The sequence below is a fragment of the Bombina bombina genome, chromosome 12 (genome assembly GCF_027579735.1).
Source record: "Bombina bombina isolate aBomBom1 chromosome 12, aBomBom1.pri, whole genome shotgun sequence".
Lineage (NCBI taxonomy): Eukaryota > Metazoa > Chordata > Amphibia > Anura > Bombinatoridae > Bombina > Bombina bombina.
Window position 1 is genome coordinate 121,219,884 of NC_069510.1, and position 26,517 is coordinate 121,246,400.

At 48.8% G+C, this 26,517-nt stretch overlaps 1 protein-coding gene across 1 annotated transcript in view; it reads left to right on the top strand.

Moving 5' to 3' along the window:
- PKN3 (protein kinase N3) overlaps positions 1-26,517 on the top strand; it is a 208,445-nt gene that overhangs the window by 65,754 nt on the left and 116,174 nt on the right. Inside the window, exons 11-12 of the mRNA XM_053696004.1 lie at positions 9,915-10,053; positions 10,137-10,189. Of these exons, the coding sequence (XP_053551979.1) occupies positions 9,915-10,053; positions 10,137-10,189 (192 nt within the window). The remainder of the gene's footprint in view (positions 1-9,914; positions 10,054-10,136; positions 10,190-26,517) is intronic.

Below are 26,517 nucleotides of genomic sequence, written 5' to 3' on the forward strand. Positions count from 1 at the left end.
AAAGATCATATGGACAGAAAGCTGGAAGAGTACTTAAGAAAAACATTTCTTCACCAAGGACTGCTATGGCAGCCAGTTACAAGCATGGCAGCGGTAGCGAGCGTGGCCTCATATTGGTGCGATTTTATCTAAACTAATTTTGGAGAAGACTACTGTGGAAGAGATCCAAGACAGGATCAAGGTTTTAAAACTGGCTAATACCTTCATTTGTGACGCCAGTATGCAAGTAGTACGCCTGAGTGCAAAGACTTCCAGTCTTGCCATTCTATCTCGCAGAGCCTTGTGGCTAAAGTCTTGGTCGGAAGACATGGTTTCAAAGTCTAGACTTTTGTGTTTACCTTTTAAAGGAAAGACCTTGTTTGGTCCTGGTCTGGCTGACATAATTTCCATGGTACGGGTGGAAAGGGAGCCTTTCTTCCCCAGTATAAGAAGATTAGACCCAACTTCCAGTGACAAAAATCCTCTTCCAAGTCCGAACAGACCAAACCTTCCTGAAGACCTAACCAATCTTGGAATAAGGGTAAGCAGTCCAAGAAGCCTTCCTCTGAGAACAAATCTGCATGAAGGTTTTGCCGCTGATCCAAGTGTGGATCAAGTAGGGGACTTTTGTTCTTTCAAGAGGCTTGGATTCACAATGTTCCCGATCCTTGGGTGGTGGAGATGGCATCTCATACAAGAGGTTTCAAATCTAGTCCTCCGAGAGGCAGATTTCTCCTGTCAAGATTATCAGCAAACCAGGAAAAGAGAGAGGCATTCTTAAACTGTGTCAGGGATCTCTTCTCTAGGAGTAATCACTCCTGTCCCTCTGGCAGAACACGGTCGAGGATTCTATTCCAATCTATTCATGGTTCCCAGGAAGGAGGAAACCTTTCGTCCTAGTTCATGACCACCATCGACCTGAAGGACTCTTACCTTTTATGTTCCTATTCACAAGGAGCATTTTCATTTCCTTTGGTTTGCCTTACTGGACAAACACTTCCAATTTGTAGCCCTGCCTTTCGGCCTAGCTACAGAGCCCCCCTAATATTTACGAAAATTTCTAGGGGCTCTTTTGGCAGTAGCCAGATCTCAAGGAATTGCAGTGGCACCATACCTGGATGATCTCTTGGTTCAGGCATTATCTTTTCATTTAGTAAAATCTCATACAGATTCTCTGTTGTTGATTCTCCGGTCTAAGGGGTGGAAGGTGAATCTGGACAAGAGTTCCTTGGTGCCAAATACCAGGGTCTGTTTTTTGGGGACCATCATAAACTCGATCTCGAAGAGTTTCTTAACGGATGTCAGAAAATCCAAACTTCTTTCTGCCTGTCTTTCTCTTCAGTCATCGCTCCAACCCTCGGTGGCACAGTGTATGGAAGTAATTGGTCTCATGGTGGCCTCCATGGAGATTATTCCTTTTGCTCGATTCCATCTGAGACCTCTACAGTTATTCATGCTCAGTCAATGGAATGGGGACCACTCGGACCTCTCTGAGGATTGTCCTACCTAGACAACCCGACGAGAGACTCTCTGTCCTGGTGGCTCTCTCAGGACCATCTGTCCCAAGGCACATGCTTCTTGAGACCATCCTACGAGATAATTACTACAGATGCCAGCTTTTCCGGCCATGAAGCAGTTTGGGGTCCATTAAGAGCTCAGGGAATCTAGACTCCTTCCGATAAATATATTAGAGTTGAGAGCAATATTCAATGCCCTGATAGCCTGGCCCCAACTGAATTTGTTCCGGTTTATCAGATTTCAATTGGACAACATCATTTTGGTGGCTTATATCATATCAACCATCAGGGAGGAACAAGGAGTTCCTTAGCGATGGAGGTGACTCGCATCCTTCGGTGGGCGGAGTCTCACAACTGCCACATTTCTGCAATTCACATCCCAGGTGTGGAGAACTGGTAGGTGGATTACCTGAGCAGACAGACGTTTCAGCCAGGGTAGTGGGCTCTTCATCCGGATGTATTCTAAATGATAACCATCAGTTGGACCTGATGGCGTCTTGTCTAAACACCAAGCTTCCCAGATACGGATCCAGATCAAGAGATCCGCAAGCAGTTCTGGTGGTTGCGCTAGCGGTTCCATGGGATTTCGGTCTGATTTACCTGTTATCTCCATTTGCCCTCCTTCCTCAGGTGATAGCCCATATCAAACAGGAGCAGGCTTCAGTGATTCTAATTGCTCCAGCTTGGCCTTGCAGAATTTGGTTTGCGGACCTGGTGAAGATGTCGTCCTCTTCCCCCATGGAAATTATCGCTGAGGAAGGATCTTCTACTTCCGGGTCCTTTTCTTCATCCAAATCTCGATTTTTTTAAGCTGACTGCATGGAGATTGAATGCCTAGTTTTGTCTAGGCAAGGTTTTTATGATAGGGTTATTGACACCTTGATCCAGGCTTGTAAGCCGTCTACTCGCAAGGTTTAACGAAAGGTTTGGCACACATACCTTTACTGGTGCGAATCTCTGGGTTTTCCTTGGCGTAATGTGAGAGTTCCCCATATTTTGTCTTTTCTGCAGGAGGGTCTGGAGAAGGGTTTGTCAGTCAGTTCTCTGAAGGGTCAGATTTATGCCCTTTCTGTTCTACTACATAAACGTTTGGATGTAGTTTGTGTTCTAAAAATCTCCAGGCTACTAAGGATTTCTCTTGTAAGGTGTATCCAGTCCACGGATTCATCCATTACTTGTGGGATATTCTCCTTCCCAACAGGAAGCTGCAAGAGGATCACCCACAGCAGAGCTGTCTATATAGCTCCTCCTCTAACTGCCACCTCCCAGTCATTCTCTTGCAGCTCTCGACAAGGGAAGTAGCTAGAGAGATGTGGTGCATTAATGTAGTTTATCTTCAATCAAAAGTTTGTTATTTTCAAATGGTACCTGAGTTGTACTATTTTAGCCTCAGGCAGAAAGTTGAAGAAGAGTCTGCCTGTGGTTTTTTGATGATCTTAGCAGGTTGTAACTAAGATCCACTGCTGTTCTCACACATAACTGAAGAGATGGGTAACTTCAGCTGGGGGAATGGCGTGCAGGGTCTCCTGCTCTGAGGTATGTGCAGTTTTAAATTTTTCTAGAGAGATGATAAGCTAGAAAATGCTGACAATACCGAATTTATTTAAGGTAAGCCTGATTACAGTGATTTAATAACGACTGGTATCATGCTTGCTGTAAAGGGTAATATTTTTATTATTTACTCACATTACTGAATAGATATAACGTTTGCTTAAAGGTGTTTAAACGTTTATTACATATTGGTGATAAAACTTTATTCTGGGGCCCAGTTTTTTCCACATGGCTGGCTAGATTTTGCCTAGGGATAGTTTTTTAAGGCCCTCTCACTGTGAGTACAGGTTGGGAGGGGCCTAGTTTTTGCAGCTTGAGACATCCAGCTTCCCTGAAGGAGTCCCCTGAACATCTAGGACCTCTCTAAAGGGTTTTTGTGCCTTCCAAAGTCGTTGTATGGGCAGGTAGGGCCACAGTAGAGCTGTGGCAGTTTGTTGTGACTGTTTAAAAACGTTTATATCGTTTTTTTGATCCGGTTTTGAAACTAAGGGGTTAATCATCCATTTGCAAGTGGGTGCAATGCTCTTTCAGCCTATTATACACACTGTAAAAAGTTCGTAAGATTTACTGCTTTTTTCACTGTTTTGCAGTCTCTGTGATTGTTTTTTTCTCTTAAAGGCACAGTACCGTTTTTATTTTTTGCTTGTTCACAGTTATTAAAGTGTTTTCCAAGCTTTCTGGTCTCATTACTAGTCTGTTTTAACATGTCTAACATAGAGGAAACTCATTGTTCATTATGTTTAGAAGCCATTGTGGAACCCCCTCTTAGAATTTGTACCAAATGCACTGATTTTACTATAGATTACAAAAACCATATTCTAGCTTTAAAAAAATTTATCACCAGAAGAAATTGACAAGGAGGAAGTTATGTCGTCTAACTCTCCCCACGTGTCAGATCCTATAAATCCCGCTCAGGGGACGCTTAGTACATCTAGCGCGCCCATTGCGTATACCTTGCAAGACATGGCGGCAGTTATGAATCATACCCTTACAGAGGTATTATCTAAACTGCCAGGATTGCAAGGAAAGCGAGACAGCTCTGGGACTAGAATAAATACAGAGCTCTCTGACGCTTTAGTAGCTATGTCTGATACACCCTCACATTATACTGAAGCTGAAGCAGGGGAGCTTCAATTTGTGCGTGATTTTTCTGTTTCAGGGAAGATACTTCAATCTGATTCTGATATGTCTACATTTAAATTTAAGCTTGAACACCTCCGCGTATTGCTCAGGGAGGTTTTAGCAACTCTGGACGACTGTGACACTATTGTAGTCCCAGAGAAATTATGTAGATTGGATAAATACTATGCAGTACCTACTTACATTGATGTTTTTCCAATCCCTAAAAGGTTTTCTGAAATTATTACTAAGGAATGGGATAGACCAGGTGTACCATTCTCTCCCCCTCCTGTTTTTAAAAAGATGTTTCCTATTGACGCCGCTACACGGGACTTATGGCAGACGGTCCCTAAGGTGGAGGGAGCAGTTTCTACTCTAGCTAAGCGTACCACTATCCCTGTCAAGGACAGTTGTGCTTTTCTAGATCCAATGGATAAAAAAATTAGAGGGTTACCTTAAGAAAATTTTTATTCAACAAGGTTTTATTCTCCAGCCTCTTGCATGCATTGCCCTAGTCACTGCTGCCGCAGCTTTCTGGTTTGAGTCCCTAGAGGAGGCTCTACAGGTTGAAACCCAGTTAGAAGATATTATTGACAAGCTTAGGGCCCTTAAGCTAGCCAATTCATTTGTTTCTGATGCCGTTGTTCATTTAACCAAGCTAACGGCTAAAAATTCAGGTTTTGCTATTCAGGCGTGTAGGGCGCTATGGCTTAAATCCTGGTCAGCTGACGTGACTTCAAAGTCTAAACTTCTCAACATTCCCTTCAAAGGACAAACCCTATTCGGGCCTGGACTGAAGGAGATCATTTCTGACATCACTGGAGGAAAAGGTCACGCCCTTCCTCAAGACAGGTCCAACAAATTAAGGACCAACAGTCTAGATTTCGGCCCTTTCGAAACTTCAAGAGTGGCGCAGCTTCAACTTCCTCTAACACAAAACAAGAGGGAACTTTTGCCCAGTCTAAGCCGGTCTGGAGACCTAACCAGGCTTGGAACAAGGGGAAACAGGCCAAAAAGCCTGCTGCTTGCCTCTAAGACAGCATGAAGGAGCAGCCCCCGATCCGGAAACGGATCTAGTAGGGGGCAGACTCTCTCTCTTCGCCCAGGCTTGGGCAAGAGATGTCCAGGGTCTCTGGGCATTGGAAATTGTGTCCAAGGGTTATCTTCTGGAATTAAAAACCTCTCCCCCAAAAGGGAGTTTCATCTCTCACTTTTATCTGCAAACCAGATAAAGAGAGAGGCATTCTTACATTGTGTTTAAGACTTCCTAATTTTGGGAGTGATCCACCCAGTTCCGCAGGAGGAACAGGGTCAGGGCTTCTATTCAAATCTGTTTGTAGTTCCCAAGAAAGAGGGAACATTCAGACCAATCTTAGATCTCAAGATCTTAAACAAATTTCTCAGAGTTCCATCCTTCAAGATGGAGACTATTCGAACCATCCTTCCTATGATCCAGGAGGGTCAATATATGACTACCGTAGACCTAAAGGATGCTTATCTTCACATCCCGATACACAAAGATCATCATTGTTTTCTCAGGTTTGCCTTTCTAGACAGGCACTACCAGTTTGTGGCTCTTCCCTTCGGGTTGGCCACGGCACCAAGAATCTTTACAAAGGTTATAGGGTCCCTTCTAGCGGTCCTAAGGCCGCGGGGTATAGCAGTAGCCCCTTACTTAGACGACATTCTGATACAGGCTTCGACTTTTCAAGTTGCCAGGTCCCACACGGACATTGTTCTGGCATTTCTGAGGTCCCATGGGTGGAAGGTGAACGAAGAAAAGAGCTCTCTATCACCTCTAACAAAAGTTTCAATCCTAGGGACTCTGATAGATTCGGTAGAAATGAAGATTTACTTAGCGAAGGCCAGATTGTCAAAACTTCTAGACTCTTTCCGTGTTCTTTATTCCACTTCTCGTCCTTCAGTGGCTCAGTGTAGTGAAGTAATCGGTTTAATGGTAGCGGCAATGGACATAGTACCATTTGCCCGCCTACATCTCAGATCGCTGAAACTTTGCATGCTCAGTCAGTGGAATGGGGATTACACAGATTTGTCCCCTCTACTAAATCTGGATCAAGAAACCAGGGATTCTCTTCTCTGGTGGCTATCTCAGGTCCATCTGTCCAAGGGGATGAGCTTCCGCAGGCCAGATTGGACTATTGTAACGACAGATGCCAGCCTTCTGGGCTGGGGTGCAGTCTGGAACTCCCTGAAGGCTCAGGGCTCGTGGACTCAGGAGGAGACACTCCTTCCAATAAACATTCTGGAACTAAGAGCGATATTCAATGCTCTTCAGGCTTGGCCTCAGCTAGCTGCGGTCAGGTTCATCAGATTTCAGTCGGACAACATCACGACTGTAGCCTATATCAACCATCAGGGGGGAACAAGGAGCCCCCTGGCAATGTTGGAGTTTTCAAAGATAATTCTATGGGCAGAGATTCACTCTTGCCATCTCTCAGCTATCCATATCCCAGGAGTAGAGAACTGGGAGGCGGATTTTCTAAGTCGGCAGACTTTTCATCCGGAGGAGTGGGAGCTCCATCCGGAGGTATTTGCCCAGCTGATTCAACTATGGGACAAACCAGAACTGGATCTCATGGCGTCTCGTCAGAACGCCAAACTTCCTTGTTACGGGTCCAGGTCAAGGGATCCCCAGGCAGCGCTGATAGATGCTCTAGCAGCACCCTGGTCCTTCAGCCTGGCTTATGTGTTTCCACCGTTTCCTCTGCTCCCTCAGCTGATTGCTAAGATCAAGCAGGAGAGAGCTTCGGTGATTTTGATAGCTCCTGCGTGGCCACGCAGGACTTGGTATGCAGATCTGGTGGACGTGTCATCCTTTCCACCATGGACTCTGCCGCTGAGGCAGGACCTTCTACTTCAAGGTCCCTTCAAACATCCAAATCTAATTTCTCTGCGTCTGACTGCTTGGAGATTGAACGCTTGATTTTATCAAAGCGTGGTTTTTCCGAGTCGGTCATTGATACCTTAATTCAGGCTTGAAAGCCTGTCACCAGGAAAATCTATCATAATATATGGTGTAAATATCTTCATTGGTGTGAATCCAAGGGTTACTCATGGAGTAAAGTCAGGATTCCCAGGATTTTGTCTTTTCTCCAAGAAGGATTGGAGAAGGGATTGTCAGCTAGTTCCTTAAAGGGACAGATTTCTGCTCTGTCTATTCTTTTGCACAAGCATCTGGCGGATGTTCCAGACGTTCAGGCGTTTTGTCAGGCTTTAGTTAGAATCAAGCCTGTGTTTAAACCTGTTGCTCCGCCATGGAGTTTAAATTTAGTTCTTAAAGTTCTTCAAGGTGTTCTGTTTGAACCTCTGCATTCCATAGATATCAAGCTTTTATCTTGGAAAGTTCTGTTTTTGGTAGCTATCTCTTCGGCTCGAAGAGTTTCAGAGTTATCTGCCTTGCAGTGTGATTCCCCTTATCTGATCTTCCATGCAGATAAGGTAGTTTTGCGTACCAAACCTGGGTTTCTTTCTAAGGTGGTATCTAATAAGAATATCAATCAGGAGATTGTTGTTCCGTCACTGTGTCCTAATCCTTCAAAGAAGGAACGTCTATTACACAATCTTGACGTGGTTTGTGCTTTAAAGTTTTATTTACAAGCTACTAAAGATTTTCGTCAAACATCTGCATTGTTTGTTGTCTACTCTGGACAGAGGAGAGGCCAAAAGGCTTCAGCAACTTCTCTTTCTTTTTGGTTAAGAAGTATAATCCGCTTAGCTTATGAGACTGCTGGCCAGCAGCCTCCTCAAAGAATTACAGCTCATTCCACTAGAGCGGTGGCTTCCACATGGGCTTTTAAAAATGAGGCTTCTGTGGAACAGATTTGTAAGGCGGCGACTTGGTCTTCGCTTCGTACTTTTTCTAAATTCTACAAATTTGATACTTTTGCTTCTTCGGAGGCTATTTTTGGGAGAAAGGTTTTACAGGCAGTGGTGCCTTCCGTTTAAGCGCCTGCCTTGTCCCTCCCTTCATCCGTGTCCTATAGCTTTGGTATTGGTATCCCACAAGTAATGGAAGAATCCGTGGACTGGATACACCTTACAAGAGAAAACAAAAGTTATGCTTACCTGATAAATTTATTTCTCTTGTGGTGTATCCAGTCCACGGCCCGCCCTGTCATTTAAGGCAGGTGTTTTTTAATTTTTAAACTACAGTCACCACTGCACCCTATAGTTTCTCCTTTCTCTTGCTTGTCTTCGGTCGAATGACTGGGAGGTGGCAGTTAGGGGAGGAGCTATATAGACAGCTCTGCTGTGGGTGATCCTCTTGCAGCTTCCTGTTGGGAAGGAGAATATCCCACAAGTAATGGATGAATCCGTGGACTGGATACACCACAAGAGAAATAAATTTATCAGATAAGCATAAATTTTGTTTTTCGTCAATCTTCTGCCCTTTTTGTAGTATTTGCTGGCAAACGTAAGGGCCAGAAGGCCACTTCTTCTACTCTTTCTTTTTGGTTGCTAAGTGTCATTCGGTTGGCTTATGAGACAGCTGGACAACAGCCTCCTGAGAGGATTACGGCTCATTCAACTAGGGCTGTTTCTTCTTCCTGGGCCTTTAAAAATGAGGCTTCTGTGAAGCAAATTTGCAAGGCGGCTACTTGGTCCTCGTTACATACATTTTCTGAATTTTACAAATTCAATGTTTTTGCCTCAGCTGAGGCTTCCTTTGGGAGAAAATTTCTTTAAGCGGTGGTGCCCTCAGTTTAGGTCCGCCTATCTTGTTTCTCCCTCCCTTTCCATTCTGTGTCCTCTAGCTTGGGTATTGGTTCCCACTAGTAATTAGAATAGATTCATGGACTCTCCAAGCCATTGGAAAGAAAACAAAATGTATGCTTACCTGATAAATTATTTTCTTTCCTGGCATTAAGAGTCCACGACCTGCCCTTGTTCAAATTCAAGACGGCTTATTATTTTCTGAAACTTCAGGCACCTCTATACCCCGGGTGTTTCTCTTCTCTTCCCCTATTCCCTCAGCTGAATGACTGGGGATTATGGGAAGTAGGAGGGATACTTATAGCTTTCCTGGAGTTTTCTTTGCCGCCCCTGGTGACCAGGAATTGAATTTGAATGGTTTTGTGGACCCTCCTTACAGTAAATAAAATGTGCAGCACAACGTATACCCTCCTTACAGTAAATAAAATGTGCAGCACAGCGTATACCCTCCTTACAGTAAATAAAATGTGCAGCACAGCGTATACCCTCCTTACAGTAAATAAAATGTGCAGCACAGCGTATACCCGCCTTACAGTAAATAAAATGTGCAGCACAGCGTATACCCTCCTTACAGTAAATAAAATGAGCAGTACAGCGTAAACCCTCCTTACAGTAAATAAAATGTGCAGCACAGCGTATACCCTCCTTACAGTAAATAAAATGTGCAGCACAGCGTAAACCCTCCTTACAGTAAATAAAATGTGCAGCACAGCGTAAACCCTCCTTACAGTAAATAAAATGTGCAGCACAGCGTATACCCGCCTTAAGTAAATAAAATGCGCAGCACAGTGTATACCCGCCTTACAGTAAATAAAATGTGCAGCACAGCGTATACCATCCTGACAGTAGATAAAATGTGCAGTACAGCGTATACTCTGCCTAAGTAAATAAAATGAGCCGTACAGCGTATACCCTCCTGACAGTAAATAAAATGAGCAGTGCTCTCTGGTAGTCTGTCATGTGACGCTCTGTGTGCTCCTGCTATAAAGTAATGTATATGTATTTATACTTTAGTGACTTCCCTGCAAAGAAATTGGTATTTGAGGAAGAATCGTCTCCGAAACCACCTCCTAAACCTCCTCGTTTGCACCTGCCGGCTGAATGCACAGAGATCGCGGCTCCTCTAGACCCTCCGGTCGGGCTGCCAGGGAAGGTGCGTGCGGCTGATTTTACTGGTGATGGGTTTTATGGGTCACTTGTGAGTTCTGTTAACCGTTTCCCAATCCCGTCCCTCAGAGTGTGAAAAGGAGCCACGCAGAGGACGCTATGGGGACCCATATACCCCACAGGTGAGCTTGATTTACGTGTGCATGATACAGGCTATCTCGCCAGCAGAGATATTGTAATATTAATTGTAGTAAAACACTTACTTATTTAATAATTGTCCCTGATTGGCCTAAGCAGGTTACAATATGGCTGTGCCCATCACTAAAACACTTTATGTTTCAGTATTTCAACTAATATAACCTTACAAAATATATTAGACTAGTCCTAAAGCCCGTTCACACGGGCCTTTTTTTGCAGTACAGCGGTCCCACCCCTTGCACTCTCTCCCCCCTCTCTTTTGCTCGCTCTCTCCCCCCTCTCTTTTGCTCGCTCTCTCCCCCCTCTCTTTTGCTCGCTCTCTCCCCCCTCTCTTTTGCTCGCTCTCTCCCCCCTCTCTTTTGCTCTCTCCCCCCCTCTCTTTTGCTCGCTCTCTCCCCCCTCTCTTTTGCTCTCTCCCCCCTCTCTTTTGCTCTCTCCCCCCCTCTCTTTTGCTCTCTCTCTCTCCCCCTCTCTTTTGCTCTCTCTCTCCCCCTGTCTTTTGAGCTCTCTCCCCCCTCTCTTTTGAGCTCTCTCTCTCCCCCCCTTCTCTTTTGCGCTCTCTCTCCCCCTCTTTTGCGCTCTCCCTCCCCCCTCTCTTTTGTGCTCTCCCTCCCCCCCTCTCTTTTACACTCTCCCTCCCCCCTCTCTTTTGCGCTTTCTCCCTCTCTTTTTTACGCTCTCTCTCTCCCCCATCTCTTTTGCGCTCTCTCTCCCCCATCTCTTTTGCGCTCTCTCTCCCCCCATCTCTTTTGCGCTCTCTCTCCCCCATCTCTTTTGCGCTCTCTCTCCCCCCATCTCTTTTGCGCTCTCTCTCCCCCATCTCTTTTGCGCTCTCTCTCCCACCCCATCTCTTTTGAGCTCTCTCCCCCCCCCTCTCTCTCCCCCCTCTCCTCTCTCTCTCCCCTCCTCTCTCTCCTCTCCTCTCTCTCCCCTCCTCTCTCTCCCCTCCTCTCTCTCCCCTCCTCTCTCCCCTCTCTCTCTCCCCCCCCTCTTTTGTGCTCTCTCTCTCTCCTCCTCCTCTTTTACTCTCTCTCTCCCCCCTCTCTTTTGTGCGCTCTCTCTCCCCCCTCTCTTTTGTGCGCTCTCTCTCCCCTCTCTCTTTTGCGCTCTCCCCCCTCTCTCTTTTGCACTCTCCCCCCTCTCTCTTTTGCACTCTCCCCCCCTCTCTTTTGCACTCTCCCCCCCTCTCTTTTGCTCTCTCCCCCCTCTCTTTTGCTCTCTCTCTCTCCCCCTCTCTTTTGCTCTCTCTCTCCCCCTGTCTTTTGAGTTTTTTCCCTCTCTCTTTTGAGCTCTCTCTCTCCCCCCTTCTCTTTTGCGCTCTCCCTCCCCCCCTCTCTTTTGCGCTCTCCCTCCCCCCCTCTCTTTTGTGCTCTCCCTCCCCCCCTCTCTTTTACACTCTCCCTCCCCCCTCTCTTTTGCGCTCTCCCTCCCCCCCTCTCTTTTGTGCTCTCCCTCCCCCCCTCTCTTTTACACTCTCCCTCCCCCCTCTCTTTTGCGCTTTCTCCCTCTCTTTTTTACGCTCTCTCTCTCCCCCATCTCTTTTGCGCTCTCTCTCCCCCATCTCTTTTGCGCTCTCTCTCCCCCCATCTCTTTTGCGCTCTCTCTCCCCCCATCTCTTTTGCGCTCTCTCTCCCCCCCATCTCTTGCGCTCTCTCTCCCCCCATCTCTTTTGCGCTCTCTCTCCCACCCCATCTCTTTTGAGCTCTCTTCCCCCCCTCTCTCCCCCCTTTCCTCTCTCTCTCCCCTCCTCTCTCTCCCCTCTCTCTACCCTCCTCTCTCTCCCCTCCTCTCTCTCCCCTCCTCTCTCTCTCCCCTCTCTCTCTCTCCCCCCTCTCTTTTGTGCTCTCTCTCCTCCTCCTCTTTTACTCTCTCTCTCCCCCCTCTCTTTTGTGCGCTCTCTCTCCCCTCTCTCTTTTGCGCTCTCCCCCCTCTCTCTTTTGCGCTCTCCCCCCCCTCTCTTTTGCACTCTCCCCCCCTCTCTTTTGTGCTCTCTCTCTCTCCCCCCTCTTTTGCTCTCTCTTTCCCCCTCTCTTTTGAGCTCTCTCTCTCTCTCCCTCTCTCTTTTGCTCTCTCGCTCCCTCTCTCTTTTGCTCTCTCGCTCCCTCTCTCTTTTGCTCTCTCGCTCCCTCTCTCTTTTGCTCTCTCGCTCCCTCTCTCTTTTGCTCTCTCTCTCCCTCTCTCTTTTGCTCTCTCTCTCCCTCTCTCTTTTGCTCTCTCTCTCCCTCTCTCTTTTGCTCTCTCTCTCCCTCTCTCTTTTGCTCTCTCTCTCTCCCTCATCTCTTTTGCGCTCTCTCTCCCCCATCTCTCTTGCGCTCTCTCTCCCCCATCTCTTTTGCACTCTCTCTCCCCCATCTCTTTTGCGCTCTCTCTCCCCCATCTCTTTTGCGCTCTCTCTCCCCCATCTCTTTTGCGCTCTCTCTCCCCCATCTCTTTTGCGCTCTCTCTCCCCCATCTCTTTTGCGCTCTCTCTCCCCCATCTCTTTTGCGCTCTCTCTCCCCCATCTCTTTTGCGCTCTCTCTCCCCCATCTCTTTTGCGCTCTCTCCCCCTCTTTTTTGCGATCTCTCTCCCCCATCTCTCTTGCGCTCTCTCTCCCCCATCTCTTTTGCACTCTCTCTCCCCCATCTCTCTTGCGCTCTCTCTCCCCCATCTCTTTTGCACTCTCTCTCCCCCATCTCTTTTGCTCTCTCTCTCCCTCTCTCTTTTGCTCTCTCTCTCCCTCTCTCTTTTGCTCTCTCTCTCTCCCTCATCTCTTTTGCGCTCTCTCTCCCCCATCTCTCTTGCGCTCTCTCTCCCCCATCTCTTTTGCACTCTCTCTCCCCCATCTCTTTTGCGCTCTCTCTCCCCCATCTCTTTTGCGCTCTCTCTCCCCCATCTCTTTTGCGCTCTCTCTCCCCCATCTCTTTTGCGCTCTCTCTCCCCCATCTCTTTTGCGCTCTCTCTCCCCCATCTCTTTTGCGCTCTCTCTCCCCCATCTCTTTTGCGCTCTCTCTCCCCCATCTCTTTTGCGCTCTCTCCCCCTCTTTTTTGCGCTCTCTCTCCCCCCATCTCTTTTGCGCTCTCTCTCCCACCCCATCTCTTTTGAGCTCTCTTCCCCCCCTCTCTCCCCCCTTTCCTCTCTCTCTCCCCTCCTCTCTCTCCCCTCTCTCTACCCTCCTCTCTCTCCCCTCCTCTCTCTCCCCTCCTCTCTCTCCCCTCCTCTCTCTCTCCCCTCTCTCTCTCTCCCCCCTCTCTTTTGTGCTCTCTCTCCTCCTCCTCTTTTACTCTCTCTCTCCCCCCTCTCTTTTGTGCGCTCTCTCTCCCCTCTCTCTTTTGCGCTCTCCCCCCTCTCTCTTTTGCGCTCTCCCCCCCCCTCTCTTTTGCACTCTCCCCCCCTCTCTTTTGTGCTCTCTCTCTCTCCCCCCTCTTTTGCTCTCTCTTTCCCCCTCTCTTTTGAGCTCTCTCTCTCTCTCCCTCTCTCTTTTGCTCTCTCGCTCCCTCTCTCTTTTGCTCTCTCGCTCCCTCTCTCTTTTGCTCTCTCGCTCCCTCTCTCTTTTGCTCTCTCGCTCCCTCTCTCTTTTGCTCTCTCTCTCCCTCTCTCTTTTGCTCTCTCTCTCCCTCTCTCTTTTGCTCTCTCTCTCCCTCTCTCTTTTGCTCTCTCTCCCTCTCTCTTTTGCTCTCTCTCTCTCCCTCATCTCTTTTGCGCTCTCTCTCCCCCATCTCTCTTGCGCTCTCTCTCCCCCATCTCTTTTGCACTCTCTCTCCCCCATCTCTTTTGCGCTCTCTCTCCCCCATCTCTTTTGCGCTCTCTCTCCCCCATCTCTTTTGCGCTCTCTCTCCCCCATCTCTTTTGCGCTCTCTCTCCCCCATCTCTTTTGCGCTCTCTCTCCCCCATCTCTTTTGCGCTCTCTCTTCCCCATCTCTTTTGCGCTCTCTCTCCCCCATCTCTTTTGCGCTCTCTCTCCCCCATCTCTTTTGCGCTCTCTCTCCCCCATCTCTTTTGCTCTCTCTCTCCCCCATCTCTTTTGCTCTCTCTCTCCCCCATCTCTTTTGCGCTCTCTCTCCCCCATCTCTTTTGCGCTCTCTCTCCCCCATCTCTTTTGCGCTCTCTCTCCCCCATCTCTTTTGCGCTCTCTCTCCCCCATCTCTTTTGCGCTCTCTCTCCCCCATCTCTTTTGCGCTCTCTCTCCCCCATCTCTTTTGCGCTCTCTCCCCCATCTCTTTTGCGCTCTCTCCCCCTCTTTTTTGCGATCTCTCCCCCCTCTCTTTTGCGATCTCCCCCCCCTCTCTTTTGCGATCTCCCCCCCTCTCTTTTGCGATCTCCCCCCCTCTCTTTTGCTCTCTCTCTCTCCCCCCTCTCTTTTGTGCTCTCTCTCCCCCCTCTTTTGCTCTCTCTCTCCCCCTGTCTTTTGAGCTCTCTCCCCCCTCTCTTTTGAGCTCTCTCCCCCCTCTCTTTTGAGCTCTCTCTCTCTCCCCCCCTTCTCTTTTGCGCTCTCTCTCCCCCTCTTTTGCGCTCTCCCTCCCCCCCTCTCTTTTGTGCTCTCCCTCCCCCCTCTCTTTTACACTCTCCCTCCCCCCTCTCTTTTGCGCTTTCTCCCTCTCTTTTTTACGCTCTCTCTCTCCCCCATCTCTTTTGCGCTCTCTCTCCCCCATCTCTTTTGCGCTCTCTCTCCCCCCATCTCTTTTGCGCTCTCTCTCCCCCCATCTCTTTTGCGCTCTCTCTCCCCCCATCTCTTTTGCGCTCTCTCTCCCCCCATCTCTTTTGCGCTCTCTCTCCCCCCATCTCTTTTGCGCTCTCTCTCCCACCCCATCTCTTTTGAGCTCTCTTCCCCCCCTCTCTCTCCCCCCTCTCCTCTCTCTCTCCCCTCCTCTCTCTCCCCTCCTCTCTCTCCCCTCCTCTCTCTCCCCTCCTCTCTCCCCTCTCTCTCTCTCTCCCCCCTCTCTTTTGTGCTCTCTCTCTCTCCTCCTCCTCTTTTACTCTCTCTCCCCCCTCTCTTTTGTGCGCTCTCTCTCCCCCCTCTCTTTTGTGCGCTCTCTCTCCCCTCTCTCTTTTGCGCTCTCTCCCCTCTCTCTTTTGCGCTCTCCCCCCTCTCTCTTTTGCACTCTCCCCCCCTCTCTTTTGCACTCTCCCCCCCTCTCTTTTGCACTCTCCCCCCCTCTCTTTTGCTCTCTCTCTCTCCCCCTCTCTTTTGCTCTCTCTCTCCCCCTGTCTTTTTTGAGTTTTTTCCCTCTCTCTTTTGAGCTCTCTCTCTCCCTCCCCCCCTCTCTTTTGCGCTCTCCCTCCCCCCCTCTCTTTTGCGCTCTCCCTCCCCCCCTCTCTTTTGCGCTCTCCCTCCCCCCCTCTCTTTTGCGCTCTCCCTCCCCCCCTCTCTTTTACACTCTCCCTCCCCCCTCTCTTTTACGCTCTCCCTCCCCCCTCTCTTTTGCGCTCTCCCTCCCCCCCTCTCTTTTGTGCTCTCCCTCCCCCCCTCTCTTTTGTGCTCTCCCTCCCCCCTCTCTTTTGCGCCTTCTCCCTCTCTTTTTTACGCTCTCTCTCTCCCCCATCTCTTTTGCGCTCTCTCTCCCCCATCTCTTTTGCGCTCTCTCTCCCCCCATCTCTTTTGCGCTCTCTCTCCCCCCCTCTCTTTTACACTCTCCCTCCCCCCTCTCTTTTACACTCTCCCTCCCCCCTCTCTTTTGCGCTCTCCCTCCCCCCCTCTCTTTTGCGCTCTCCCTCCCCCCCTCTCTTTTGCGCTCTCCCTCCCCCCCTCTCTTTTACACTCTCCCTCCCCCCTCTCTTTTACACTCTCCCTCCCCCCTCTCTTTTGCGCTCTCCCTCCCGCCCTCTCTTTTGTGCTCTCCCTCCCCCCCTCTCTTTTGTGCTCTCCCTCCCCCCTCTCTTTTGCGCCTTCTCCCTCTCTTTTTTACGCTCTCTCTCTCCCCCATCTCTTTTGCGCTCTCTCTCCCCCATCTCTTTTGCGCTCTCTCTCCCCCCATCTCTTTTGCGCTCTCTCTCCCCCCATCTCTTTTGCGCTCTCTCTCCCCCCCATCTCTTGCGCTCTCTCTCCCCCCATCTCTTTTGCGCTCTCTCTCCCCCCATCTCTTTTGCGCTCTCTCTCCCACCCCATCTCTTTTGAGCTCTCTTCCCCCCCTCTCTCTCCCCTCTCTCTACCCTCCTCTCTCTCCCCTCCTCTCTCTCCCCTCTCTCTACCCTCCTCTCTCTCCCCTCCTCTCTCTCTCCCCTCTCTCTCTCTCCCCCCTCTCTTTTGTGCTCTCTCTCTCTCCTCCTCCTCTTTTACTCTCTCTCTCCCCCCTCTCTTTTGTGCGCTCTCTCTCCCCTCTCTCTTTTGCGCTCTCCCCCCTCTCTCTTTTGCACTCTCCCCCCCCTCTCTTTTGCACTCTCCCCCCCTCTCTTTTGTGCTCTCTCTCTCTCCCCCCTCTTTTGCTCTCTCTTTCCCCCTCTCTTTTGAGCTCTCTCTCTCTCCCTCTCTCTTTTGCTCTCTCGCTCCCTCTCTCTTTTGCTCTCTCGCTCCCTCTCTCTTTTGCTCTCTCGCTCCCTCTCTCTTTTGCTCTCTCTCTCCCTCTCTCTTTTGCTCTCTCTCTCCCTCTCTCTTTTGCTCTCTCTCTCCCTCTCTCTTTTGCTCTCTCTCTCCCTCTCTCTTTTGCTCTCTCTCTCCCTCTCTCTTTTGCTCTCTCTCTCCCTCTCTCTTTTGCTCTCTCTCTCCCTCTCTCTTTTGCTCTCTCCCTCTCTCTTTTGCTCTCTCTCTCTCCCTCATCTCTTTTGCTCTCTCTCTCTCCCTCATCTCTTTTGCGCTCTCCCTCCCCCCCTCTCTTTTGCGCTCTCCCTCCCCCCCTCTCTTTTACACTCTCCCTCCCCCCTCTCTTTTACACTCTCCCTCCCCCCTCTCTTTTACACTCTCCCTCCCCCCCTCTCTTTTGCGCTCTCCCTCCCCCCCTCTCTTTTACACTCTCCCTCCCCCCTCTCTTTTACACTCTCCCTCCCCCCTCTCTTTTGCGCTCTCCCTCCCGCCCTCTCTTTTGTGCTCTCCCTCCCCCCCTCTCTTTTGTGCTCTCCCTCCCCCCTCTCTTTTGCACCTTCTCCCTCTCTTTTTTACGCTCTCTCTCTCCCCCATCTCTTTTGCGCTCTCTCTCCCCCATCTCTTTTGCGCTCTCTCTCCCCCCATCTCTTTTGCGCTCTCTCTCCCCCCATCTCTTTTGCGCTCTCTCTCCCCCCCATCTCTTGCGCTCTCTCTCCCCCCATCTCTTTTGCGCTCTCTCTCCCCCCATCTCTTTTGCGCTCTCTCTCCCACCCCATCTCTTTTGAGCTCTCTTCCCCCCCTCTCTCTCCCCTCTCTCTACCCTCCTCTCTCTCCCCTCCTCTCTCTCCCCTCTCTCTACCCTCCTCTCTCTCCCCTCCTCTCTCTCTCCCCTCTCTCTCTCTCCCCCCTCTCTTTTGTGCTCTCTCTCTCTCCTCCTCCTCTTTTACTCTCTCTCTCCCCCCTCTCTTTTGTGCGCTCTCTCTCCCCTCTCTCTTTTGCGCTCTCCCCCCTCTCTCTTTTGCACTCTCCCCCCCCCTCTCTTTTGCACTCTCCCCCCCTCTCTTTTGTGCTCTCTCTCTCTCCCCCCTCTTTTGCTCTCTCTTTCCCCCTCTCTTTTGAGCTCTCTCTCTCTCCCTCTCTCTTTTGCTCTCTCGCTCCCTCTCTCTTTTGCTCTCTCACTCCCTCTCTCTTTTGCTCTCTCTCTCCCTCTCTCTTTTGCTCTCTCTCTCCCTCTCTCTTTTGCTCTCTCTCTCCCTCTCTCTTTTGCTCTCTCTCTCCCTCTCTCTTTTGCTCTCTCTCTCCCTCTCTCTTTTGCTCTCTCTCTCCCTCTCTCTTTTGCTCTCTCTCTCCCTCTCTCTTTTGCTCTCTCTCTCCCTCTCTCTTTTGCTCTCTCTCTCTCCCTCATCTCTTTTGCTCTCTCTCTCTCCCTCATCTCTTTTGCGCTCTCCCTCCCCCCTCTCTTTTGCGCTCTCCCTCCCCCCCTCTCTTTTACACTCTCCCTCCCCCCTCTCTTTTACACTCTCCCTCCCCCCTCTCTTTTGCGCTCTCCCTCCCCCCCTCTCTTTTGTGCTCTCCCTCCCCCCTCTCTTTTGCGCCTTCTCCCTCTCTTTTTTACGCTCTCTCTCTCCCCCATCTCTTTTGCGCTCTCTCTCCCCCATCTCTTTTGCGCTCTCTCTCCCCCCATCTCTTTTGCGCTCTCTCTCCCCCCATCTCTTTTGCGCTCTCTCTCCCCCCCATCTCTTGCGCTCTCTCTCCCCCCATCTCTTTTGCGCTCTCTCTCCCCCCATCTCTTTTGCGCTCTCTCTCCCACCCCATCTCTTTTGAGCTCTCTTCCCCCCCTCTCTCTCCCCTCTCTCTACCCTCCTCTCTCTCCCCTCCTCTCTCTCCCCTCTCTCTACCCTCCTCTCTCTCCCCTCCTCTCTCTCTCCCCTCTCTCTCTCTCCCCCCTCTCTTTTGTGCTCTCTCTCTCTCCTCCTCCTCTTTTACTCTCTCTCTCCCCCCTCTCTTTTGTGCGCTCTCTCTCCCCTCTCTCTTTTGCGCTCTCCCCCTCTCTCTTTTGCACTCTCCCCCCCCCTCTCTTTTGCACTCTCCCCCCCTCTCTTTTGTGCTCTCTCTCTCTCCCCCCTCTTTTGCTCTCTCTTTCCCCCTCTCTTTTGAGCTCTCTCTCTCTCCCTCTCTCTTTTGCTCTCTCGCTCCCTCTCTCTTTTGCTCTCTCGCTCCCTCTCTCTTTTGCTCTCTCTCTCCCTCTCTCTTTTGCTCTCTCTCTCCCTCTCTCTTTTGCTCTCTCTCTCCCCCATCTCTTTTGCGCTCTCTCTTCCCCATCTCTTTTGCGCTCTCTCTCCCCCATCTCTTTTGCGCTCTCTCTCCCCCATCTCTTTTGCGCTCTCTCTCCCCCATCTCTTTTGCGCTCTCTCTCCCCCATCTCTTTTGCTCTCTCTCTCCCCCATCTCTTTTGCTCTCTCTCTCCCCCATCTCTTTTGCGCTCTCTCTCCCCCATCTCTTTTGCGCTCTCTCTCCCCCATCTCTTTTGCGCTCTCTCTCCCCCATCTCTTTTGCGCTCTCTCTCCCCCATCTCTTTTGCGCTCTCTCTCCCCCATCTCTTTTGCGCTCTCTCTCCCCCATCTCTTTTGCGCTCTCTCTCCCCCATCTCTTTTGCGCTCTCGCTCCCTCTCTCTTTTGCTCTCTCTCCCCCATCTCTTTTGCGCTCTCTCTCTCCCTCTCTCTTTTGCTCTCTCTCTCCCCCATCTCTTTTGCGCTCTCTCTTCCCCATCTCTTTTGCGCTCTCTCTCCCCCATCTCTTTTGCGCTCTCTCTCCCCCATCTCTTTTGCGCTCTCTCTCCCCCATCTCTTTTGCGCTCTCTCTCCCCCATCTCTTTTGCTCTCTCTCTCCCCCATCTCTTTTGCTCTCTCTCTCCCCCATCTCTTTTGCGCTCTCTCTCCCCCATCTCTTTTGCGCTCTCTCTCCCCCATCTCTTTTGCGCTCTCTCTCCCCCATCTCTTTTGCGCTCTCTCTCCCCCATCTCTTTTGCGCTCTCTCTCCCCCATCTCTTTTGCGCTCTCTCTCCCCCATCTCTTTTGCGCTCTCTCTCCCCCATCTCTTTTGCGCTCTCTCTCCCCCATCTCTTTTGCGCTCTCTCTCCCCCATCTCTTTTGCGCTCTCTCCCCCTCTTTTTTGCGATCTCTCCCCCCTCTCTTTTGCGATCTCCCCCCCCTCTCTTTTGCGATCTCCCCCCCTCTCTTTTGCGATCTCCCCCCCTCTCTTTTGCGATCTCCCCCCCTCTCTTTTGCTCTCTCTCTCTCCCCCCTCTCTTTTGTGCTCTCTCTCCCCCCTCTTTTGCTCTCTTTCCCCCCTCTTTTGCTCTCTTTCCCCCCTCTCTTTTGTGCTCTCTCTCCCCCCTCTTTTGCGCTCTCTCTCCCCCATCTCTTTTGCGCTCTCTCTCCCCCTCTCTTTTGAGCTCGCTCTCCCCCATCTCTTTTGTGCTCTCCCCCATCTCTTTTGCGCTCTCCCCCATCTCTTTTGCGCTCTCCCCCATCTCTTTTGCGCTCTCCCCCATCTCTTTTGCGCTCTCCCCCATCTCTTTTGCGCTCTCCCCCTCTCTTTTGAGCTCTCTCCCCCCCCCTCTCTCTCTCTCTCTCTCTCTCTCCGGCCCCCTCCTCTCTCTCTCTCTCCCCCCCTCCTCTCTCTCTCTCTCTCTCTCTCTCCCCACCTTCTCTCTCTCCCCCCTCCTCTCTCCCCCCTCCTCTCTCCCCCCTCCTCTCTCCCCCCTCTCTTTTGTACTCTCTCCCCCCTCTTTTGCACTCTCTCCCCCCTCTTTTGCACTCTCTCCCCCTCTCTTTTGCGCTCTCTCTCCCCCTTTCTTTTGCACTCTCTCCCTCCTCTCTTCGTGCTCCCCCCCCTCTTTTGCTCTCTCTCTCTCCCCCATCTCTTTTGCGCTCTCTCCCCCCCCCTCTCTCTCTTTCTCTCTCTCCCCCTCTCCTCTCTCTCACCTCCTCTCTCTCCCCTCCTCTCTGTCTCTCTCCCCTCTCTATCTCGCGACTGCGCCCGGCTATGCCCCCTTCATGCCCGTCCACGCCCCTTTCACGGCCATTCACGTCCGACCACGCGCCCTTCACGCCGGTCACGCCCCCCTCTCACGCCCGGTCACGCCCCCCTCTGCCGCAGATGATGGATCAGCTAGGGAGTAGGACTCAAAGGCCAGGTGTGTTTGCCCTCGTGCTGTCTCTACTGCGCATGACGGCTTCAGACAAACACACTTGGTCTTTTATATAATAGGATTACTCATAGGCTTTTCTTTGCTTTGAATACATAATTCTATCAACATTTATTCAATGTCTAATGTCCCTTTAAAGGGACCAGTGTCACAAGCAGGTAAGTACAGCAATCACTAGGTAAAGACTAGTCGGGGCAGGAAGAGGTCAGAATCCAGGCAGAGAGGTAAAGTACCAAATCTTTAAGCAGCAGAGTTGTCAAACAAAGTCCAATAGGTCAGAGACAGGCAGCAGACAAGGGAGAATCCAAAATACAAGCACGGTTGGCAACAGAGAATCCAAATAAAGAATTGGTGCACCCAGGAACAAATAGATCCAATACATGGGTAAAGAGTATGAGCTGAAGTGCGCTATTTAATTAGGTTAGAGCAGAAGGAAGCATAGGCGCACTAACCTGACCTGTCGCTCTGGAATAGTGCAACTGGTGAACAGAAATTAGCACGTTTTATAAGGACGCTGAGTGGAGCCAGAGCTGAGTTATGCTAACAAAAGAACCAGGGCGCATTAAAAGTAACTGTGTGTCCTAACAATACCTCAGTCTATTTTTGTGGAAAGGAGCTAGATTTTCACAGAGAGTCCACAAGTCATCACGTGTAGGAATTACTCTCCTGACCACTAAGAGGAGGCAAAAGATACCATAACACACCAGAACTTTAAACCCTCCCACGATCCTCAGTTATTTTATTTTTCCTCCTTGATGAGGAGTGCGGTAAAGGTGAAGTGCAGATCTACTTGTCATAGAGGGGGGATCCTCTAACCGATCTGGAGTCCATTTCCTTCTCGCAGTAACATCTAGTTCAGAGGAGTTATAAGCCAGGCAGTGAAAGGTCTTTTCTTACTGAGAAATGTTGCAGGTAGAGCTGCTACTTGTGGCATCTACAGCCCTACACAATTTAAATGTGGTCTTGTCCACCAATCCCATAGTCTGCAATGAGCTGCTTATTGTGGATCCACAGCCCTCCCCAGCAAAAATGTGGACTTGTCCACAAATCCTCTGGTCTACAGTGAGCTGCTTCTTGTGAATCCACAGACCTCCCAGGGAAATGTGGATTTATCCACCAGTCCCCTGTGTTGTAGATAATGATACATCGTGCTTGCACTGCCTAGGATGGGCTTGTCTATTAGAAGCTGAGGTAAGCACAGTGGACGAAGGTGCTGATGGGTACGTTCCTGCACCTTCATAGCCTACCAGCTATTAGTATGAACATTTACACATGATTTTTAAGGTCACTGTTGCTTTAAATTAAGCATAGTTGGCTTAGCGTGTTTAAAAGTTACTTTGGAGCTATACACAATGTATTTCCTTTCACCTGTGCTACATTTCTTTTTGTTGCTTTTGGTTTCTAGGCTTTAGTGCTTACTAGTAACACAGGTACGCTAAGGGTTAACATTTTAGTGTGCCTTTTCTGGGAATCTATATCATTTCCTGTACTGGTGCTGCCGTAATCTATTGAACACATTTTATTTAACCCTTTATGTGCAGTTATTGCTGTGTTAAGCTTTTAGTGTTTTGCACATTTTTTTTCAGAACTTAATGGTCAGCACCTTATTACTATTGTTAAGAGTTAATCAGTTTTACCCTGTGCCTTTTTTCTTCCCTTTGTACTGCTTATTTGCTTTAGTCTATCCCTGGTACTTAAGTTATTTCCTTACTGGTACTATGTAGCAAACAGGTGCAGCTCAGGCCTCTGGTCTGTCAGCTGATCATTTAGAAAGGAGACCCTCTGACATTTTAACCCCTTCCTGTTTGTGTTTGCTTTATAAGGATTCTCAAGTGTGTGTCCCTGCTCAGCTTTGTATTTCATGTTTCTAGTCCTAATCAGGGTTTTGCTGCACGTCATGTGTGTACAAGGGTTTTTACACTATCACAATTGCTCCCAGGAGAGCATCTGAACATTCTCCAAAGCTTAAGGAGTATATTCATCTACTATTGATGAGGTGTTAACTAAGTAATGTCAGAAGCCAGGTATTCCCTTTATTCCATCTGCTAAGTTTAAATATGTTTCCTCTCCCTTCTGGCAATACAGAGATTTGGGAAACTGTTTCTAAGTGGATGCACCTTTTTCCACCTTTGCCAGGTGTACCACCATTCCTTTGGTGGATAGTTCCTCTTTTAAGGATCCTTTAGATAGAACACTTGAAGATTTCCATAGGTGATCCTTTCAGCTGGCAGCCTTTTTGTTTACACCTGCTGTCAGTGTTGTCTGTGTTGCTGCTGCTGTTTCTGTTTGGTGTGATCATTTTTCAGAAATTAATCTTCTGAGAACAATTCTGTTTTAGCTAGCCAAGCTTTGTGGTTTGTCTTGGTCTTCTGAAACGCACATTGGTTTCTCTCCCCTTTTATGTTAGATCTCTGTTTGGGTATGGACTAGATGCAATAATTGCTACTGTCACTTTGGGGGTAAGGGATAAAAAATCTAAGGGAAAGCTTGGGAAAGATCTGTTCAAGATTCCCTGGTACTTTTCGTCCTGTTTTGGATCACAAGATATTGAACTAATTCCTGAACGTTCTTTCTTTCAAAATGGACACTATTCACACTTTACTTCCTTTAGTGCAGGAGAGTCAGTTTATATATAACATGGTCCTAAAAAATGCTTATTTACATGTCCCTATTCACAAGGACCATGTGTTTCCTTTTTTAAACTAGCATTATCAGTTTGTTGCCCTGCCTTTCGGCCTTCCTACAGCACCCAAAGTGCGTGGGTAGTAATTTATTTTTCAAGATACGATGAGTCCATGGATTTCATCCTTACTTGTGGGATATCGCCTCCTGGTCAGCAGGAGGAGGCAAAGAGCACCACAGCAGAGCTGTATAAATAGCTCCTCCCTTCCCTCCCAACCCAGTCATTCTCTTTGCCTGTTTTAGTGATAGGAAGAGGCAAAGTGAGGTGTTAGTTTAGATTCTTCAATCAAGAGTTTGTTTTTAAAATGGTACCAGTGAGTGCTATTTTATTCAGGGTGTAGCTGTATTCCTTGTCAGCCTCTAGAGTAGAGCTACAGGTGGCTTTTAAGCAATGGGAACTGGGGAGATTTTCATTCTCTCTACGCCTCACATACTATGTGCTGCCCTGCTGATGATGGTCTTGGCAGATATTATCTAAGACCCTGTTAGTTCCCACAGATCTACAGGAGGAGATGAAAAGGACCTCTTCATCGTGTGGGACAAGTCATGCTGTCGCTCAGCATTGAGGTATGTGCAGTCTTTTACTTTCTGGGATACTAAGTAGCTCAGAACAGACTGGCCTTTATTTCCTATATAAAGTAAGGGGTAATCAACTTGCACTAATACTTATATGCATGGGTGTATTCCCCTCATTGCTCTGTGACAGCCGTAATTACCGTGGGCTCTTTATACTATTAGCCCGGTTGAATGGAGTGTGGGCTTGACGCTGGGGATCTGTAGCTTGGAGTTATATACTCCGGTGTACTCTGCTCTAACATTTGCCATAATAGGCAGTGCACTTTGAGGGGACACATTGATTGTTTCACTTGTCCGGCATTAGTTTTTTCTAACATGTTGGTTTGTTTACCGCCCACGAGGGGGGGGGGGGGTGGTTAGCGTTTGCACGCTTAGCCACGCAGTTGTTATTCTGGATTCAGGACAAGTAAGGATGAAATACCACAACCAATATTCCATTTGCTTATTTTTTGTCATGGATGACATTCAAGACAGTACATGTTCTATGTGTTTAAATGCCAATGTGGAACCCCCTGTTACTTTTTGTCCCTCATGCACTGAGAGGGCATTACAGTTTAGAGAGCAGATTTTCTTTAATAAAAGTATATCTAAGGCGGATGTTTCTCAGACTGATGAGACTCAGAGTATGCCGCAACTTTCTCCCCAAGCGTCACAGCCCTTAACGCCCGCTCAAGCAGCGCCGAGTTCCTCTACAGCTTCTGCTGCAATTACTCAACAGGACATCGATGCGGTTATGTCATCTACACTTTTTGAGGCGTTATCTGACTTTCCGATACTCCAAGGCAAACGCAGTAGGAAAGATAACCACATGATCAATGCAACTTCTGATGCTTTGATGGCGATCTCAGATGTACCCTCCCAAGGCTCTGAATTGGAGGGTATGGAGGTTCTATCCAAGGGGGAACTTTCTGACTCAGGAAGTGGCTTACCTCTGACGGATCCAGATTCGGTTTCCTTCAGGTTTAAACTGTAACACCTCCGCCTGTTATTGAGGGAGGTTTTGGTGACTCTGGACGACTGTGATTCAATTGTGGTTCCTCCAGAGAAATTGAGTAAGTTGGACAGATACTTAGAGGTCCCTTCTTATTCAGATGTATTTCCAGTTCCTAAGAGAACTTCTGAAATTATTGCTAAGGAATGGGAGAGACCGGGTATTCCTTTTTCCCCTTCTCCTGTTTTCAAGAAGATGTACCCTATAGCTGACGCCATTAGGGACTCTTGGCAGACGGTCCCTAAGGTGGAGGGAGCTATTTCAACCTTGGCAAAACTAACTACTATCCCTATCGAGGATAGTTGTGCTTTTAAGGACCCTATGGATAAGAAATTGGATGGTTTCCTTAAAAAAATATATGTTCATCAGGGGTTGCTATTGCAACCGGCGGCCTGCATTGTTACAGTTACGACTGCAGCTGCTTATTGGTTTGATGCTTTAGAAAAGACCCTTAAAACTGAGACTCCTTTAGAAGAAATTTAAGATAGAATTAAAGCTCTTAAATTAGCTAATTCTTTTATTACTGATGCTTCTTTTCAGATTACCAAATTAGCGGCTAAGAGTTCAGGATTTTCCATGTTAGCACGCAGAGCTTTATGGTTAAAATCTTGGTCTGCAGATGTCATCTAAGTCTAAGCTTTTGGCTATTCCGTACAAGGGGAAGACCCTGTTCGGACCTGACTTGAAAGAAATTATTTCTGACATTACGGGAGGCAAGGGTCATCTCCTCCCTCAAGATAAGAAATCCAAACAGAGAAGTTGTCAAAGTAATTTTCGTTCCTTTCAAAACTTCAAGGGAATTCCCCCTTCCTCTTCCTCTAAGCAGGAAGTTAACTATTCACAAACCAAGTCTACTTGGAGACCGACTCAGTCTTGGAACAAGAGTAAACAATCCAAGAAGCCTTCTGCTGCTCCCAAATCAGCATGAAGGGTTGGCCCCCGATCCGGGACCGGATCTAGTAGGGGACAGACTGTCTTTTTTTCATCCAAGCTTGGATGAGAGATGTTCAAGACCCCTGGGCATTAGAGATAGTGTCTCAGGGTTACCAGCTGGAATTCAGAAATTCTCCCCCCAGAGGAAGGTTTCTTCTTTCTTGATTGTCTGTAGACCAGATAAAGAGAGAGGCGTTTTTACGCTGTGTAAGAGACCTCTCCTCCATGGGAGTCATCTGTCCCGTTCCTATTCAGGATCAAGGACAGGGGTTTTATTCAAACCTGTTTGTAGTTCCCAAAAAGGAGGGAACCTTCAGACCTATCTTAGATCTCAAGAGTCTAAACAAGTTTCTCAGAGTTCCATCTTTCAAGATGGAAACTATCCGTACCATTCTTCCATTGATTCAAGAAGGTCAATTTATG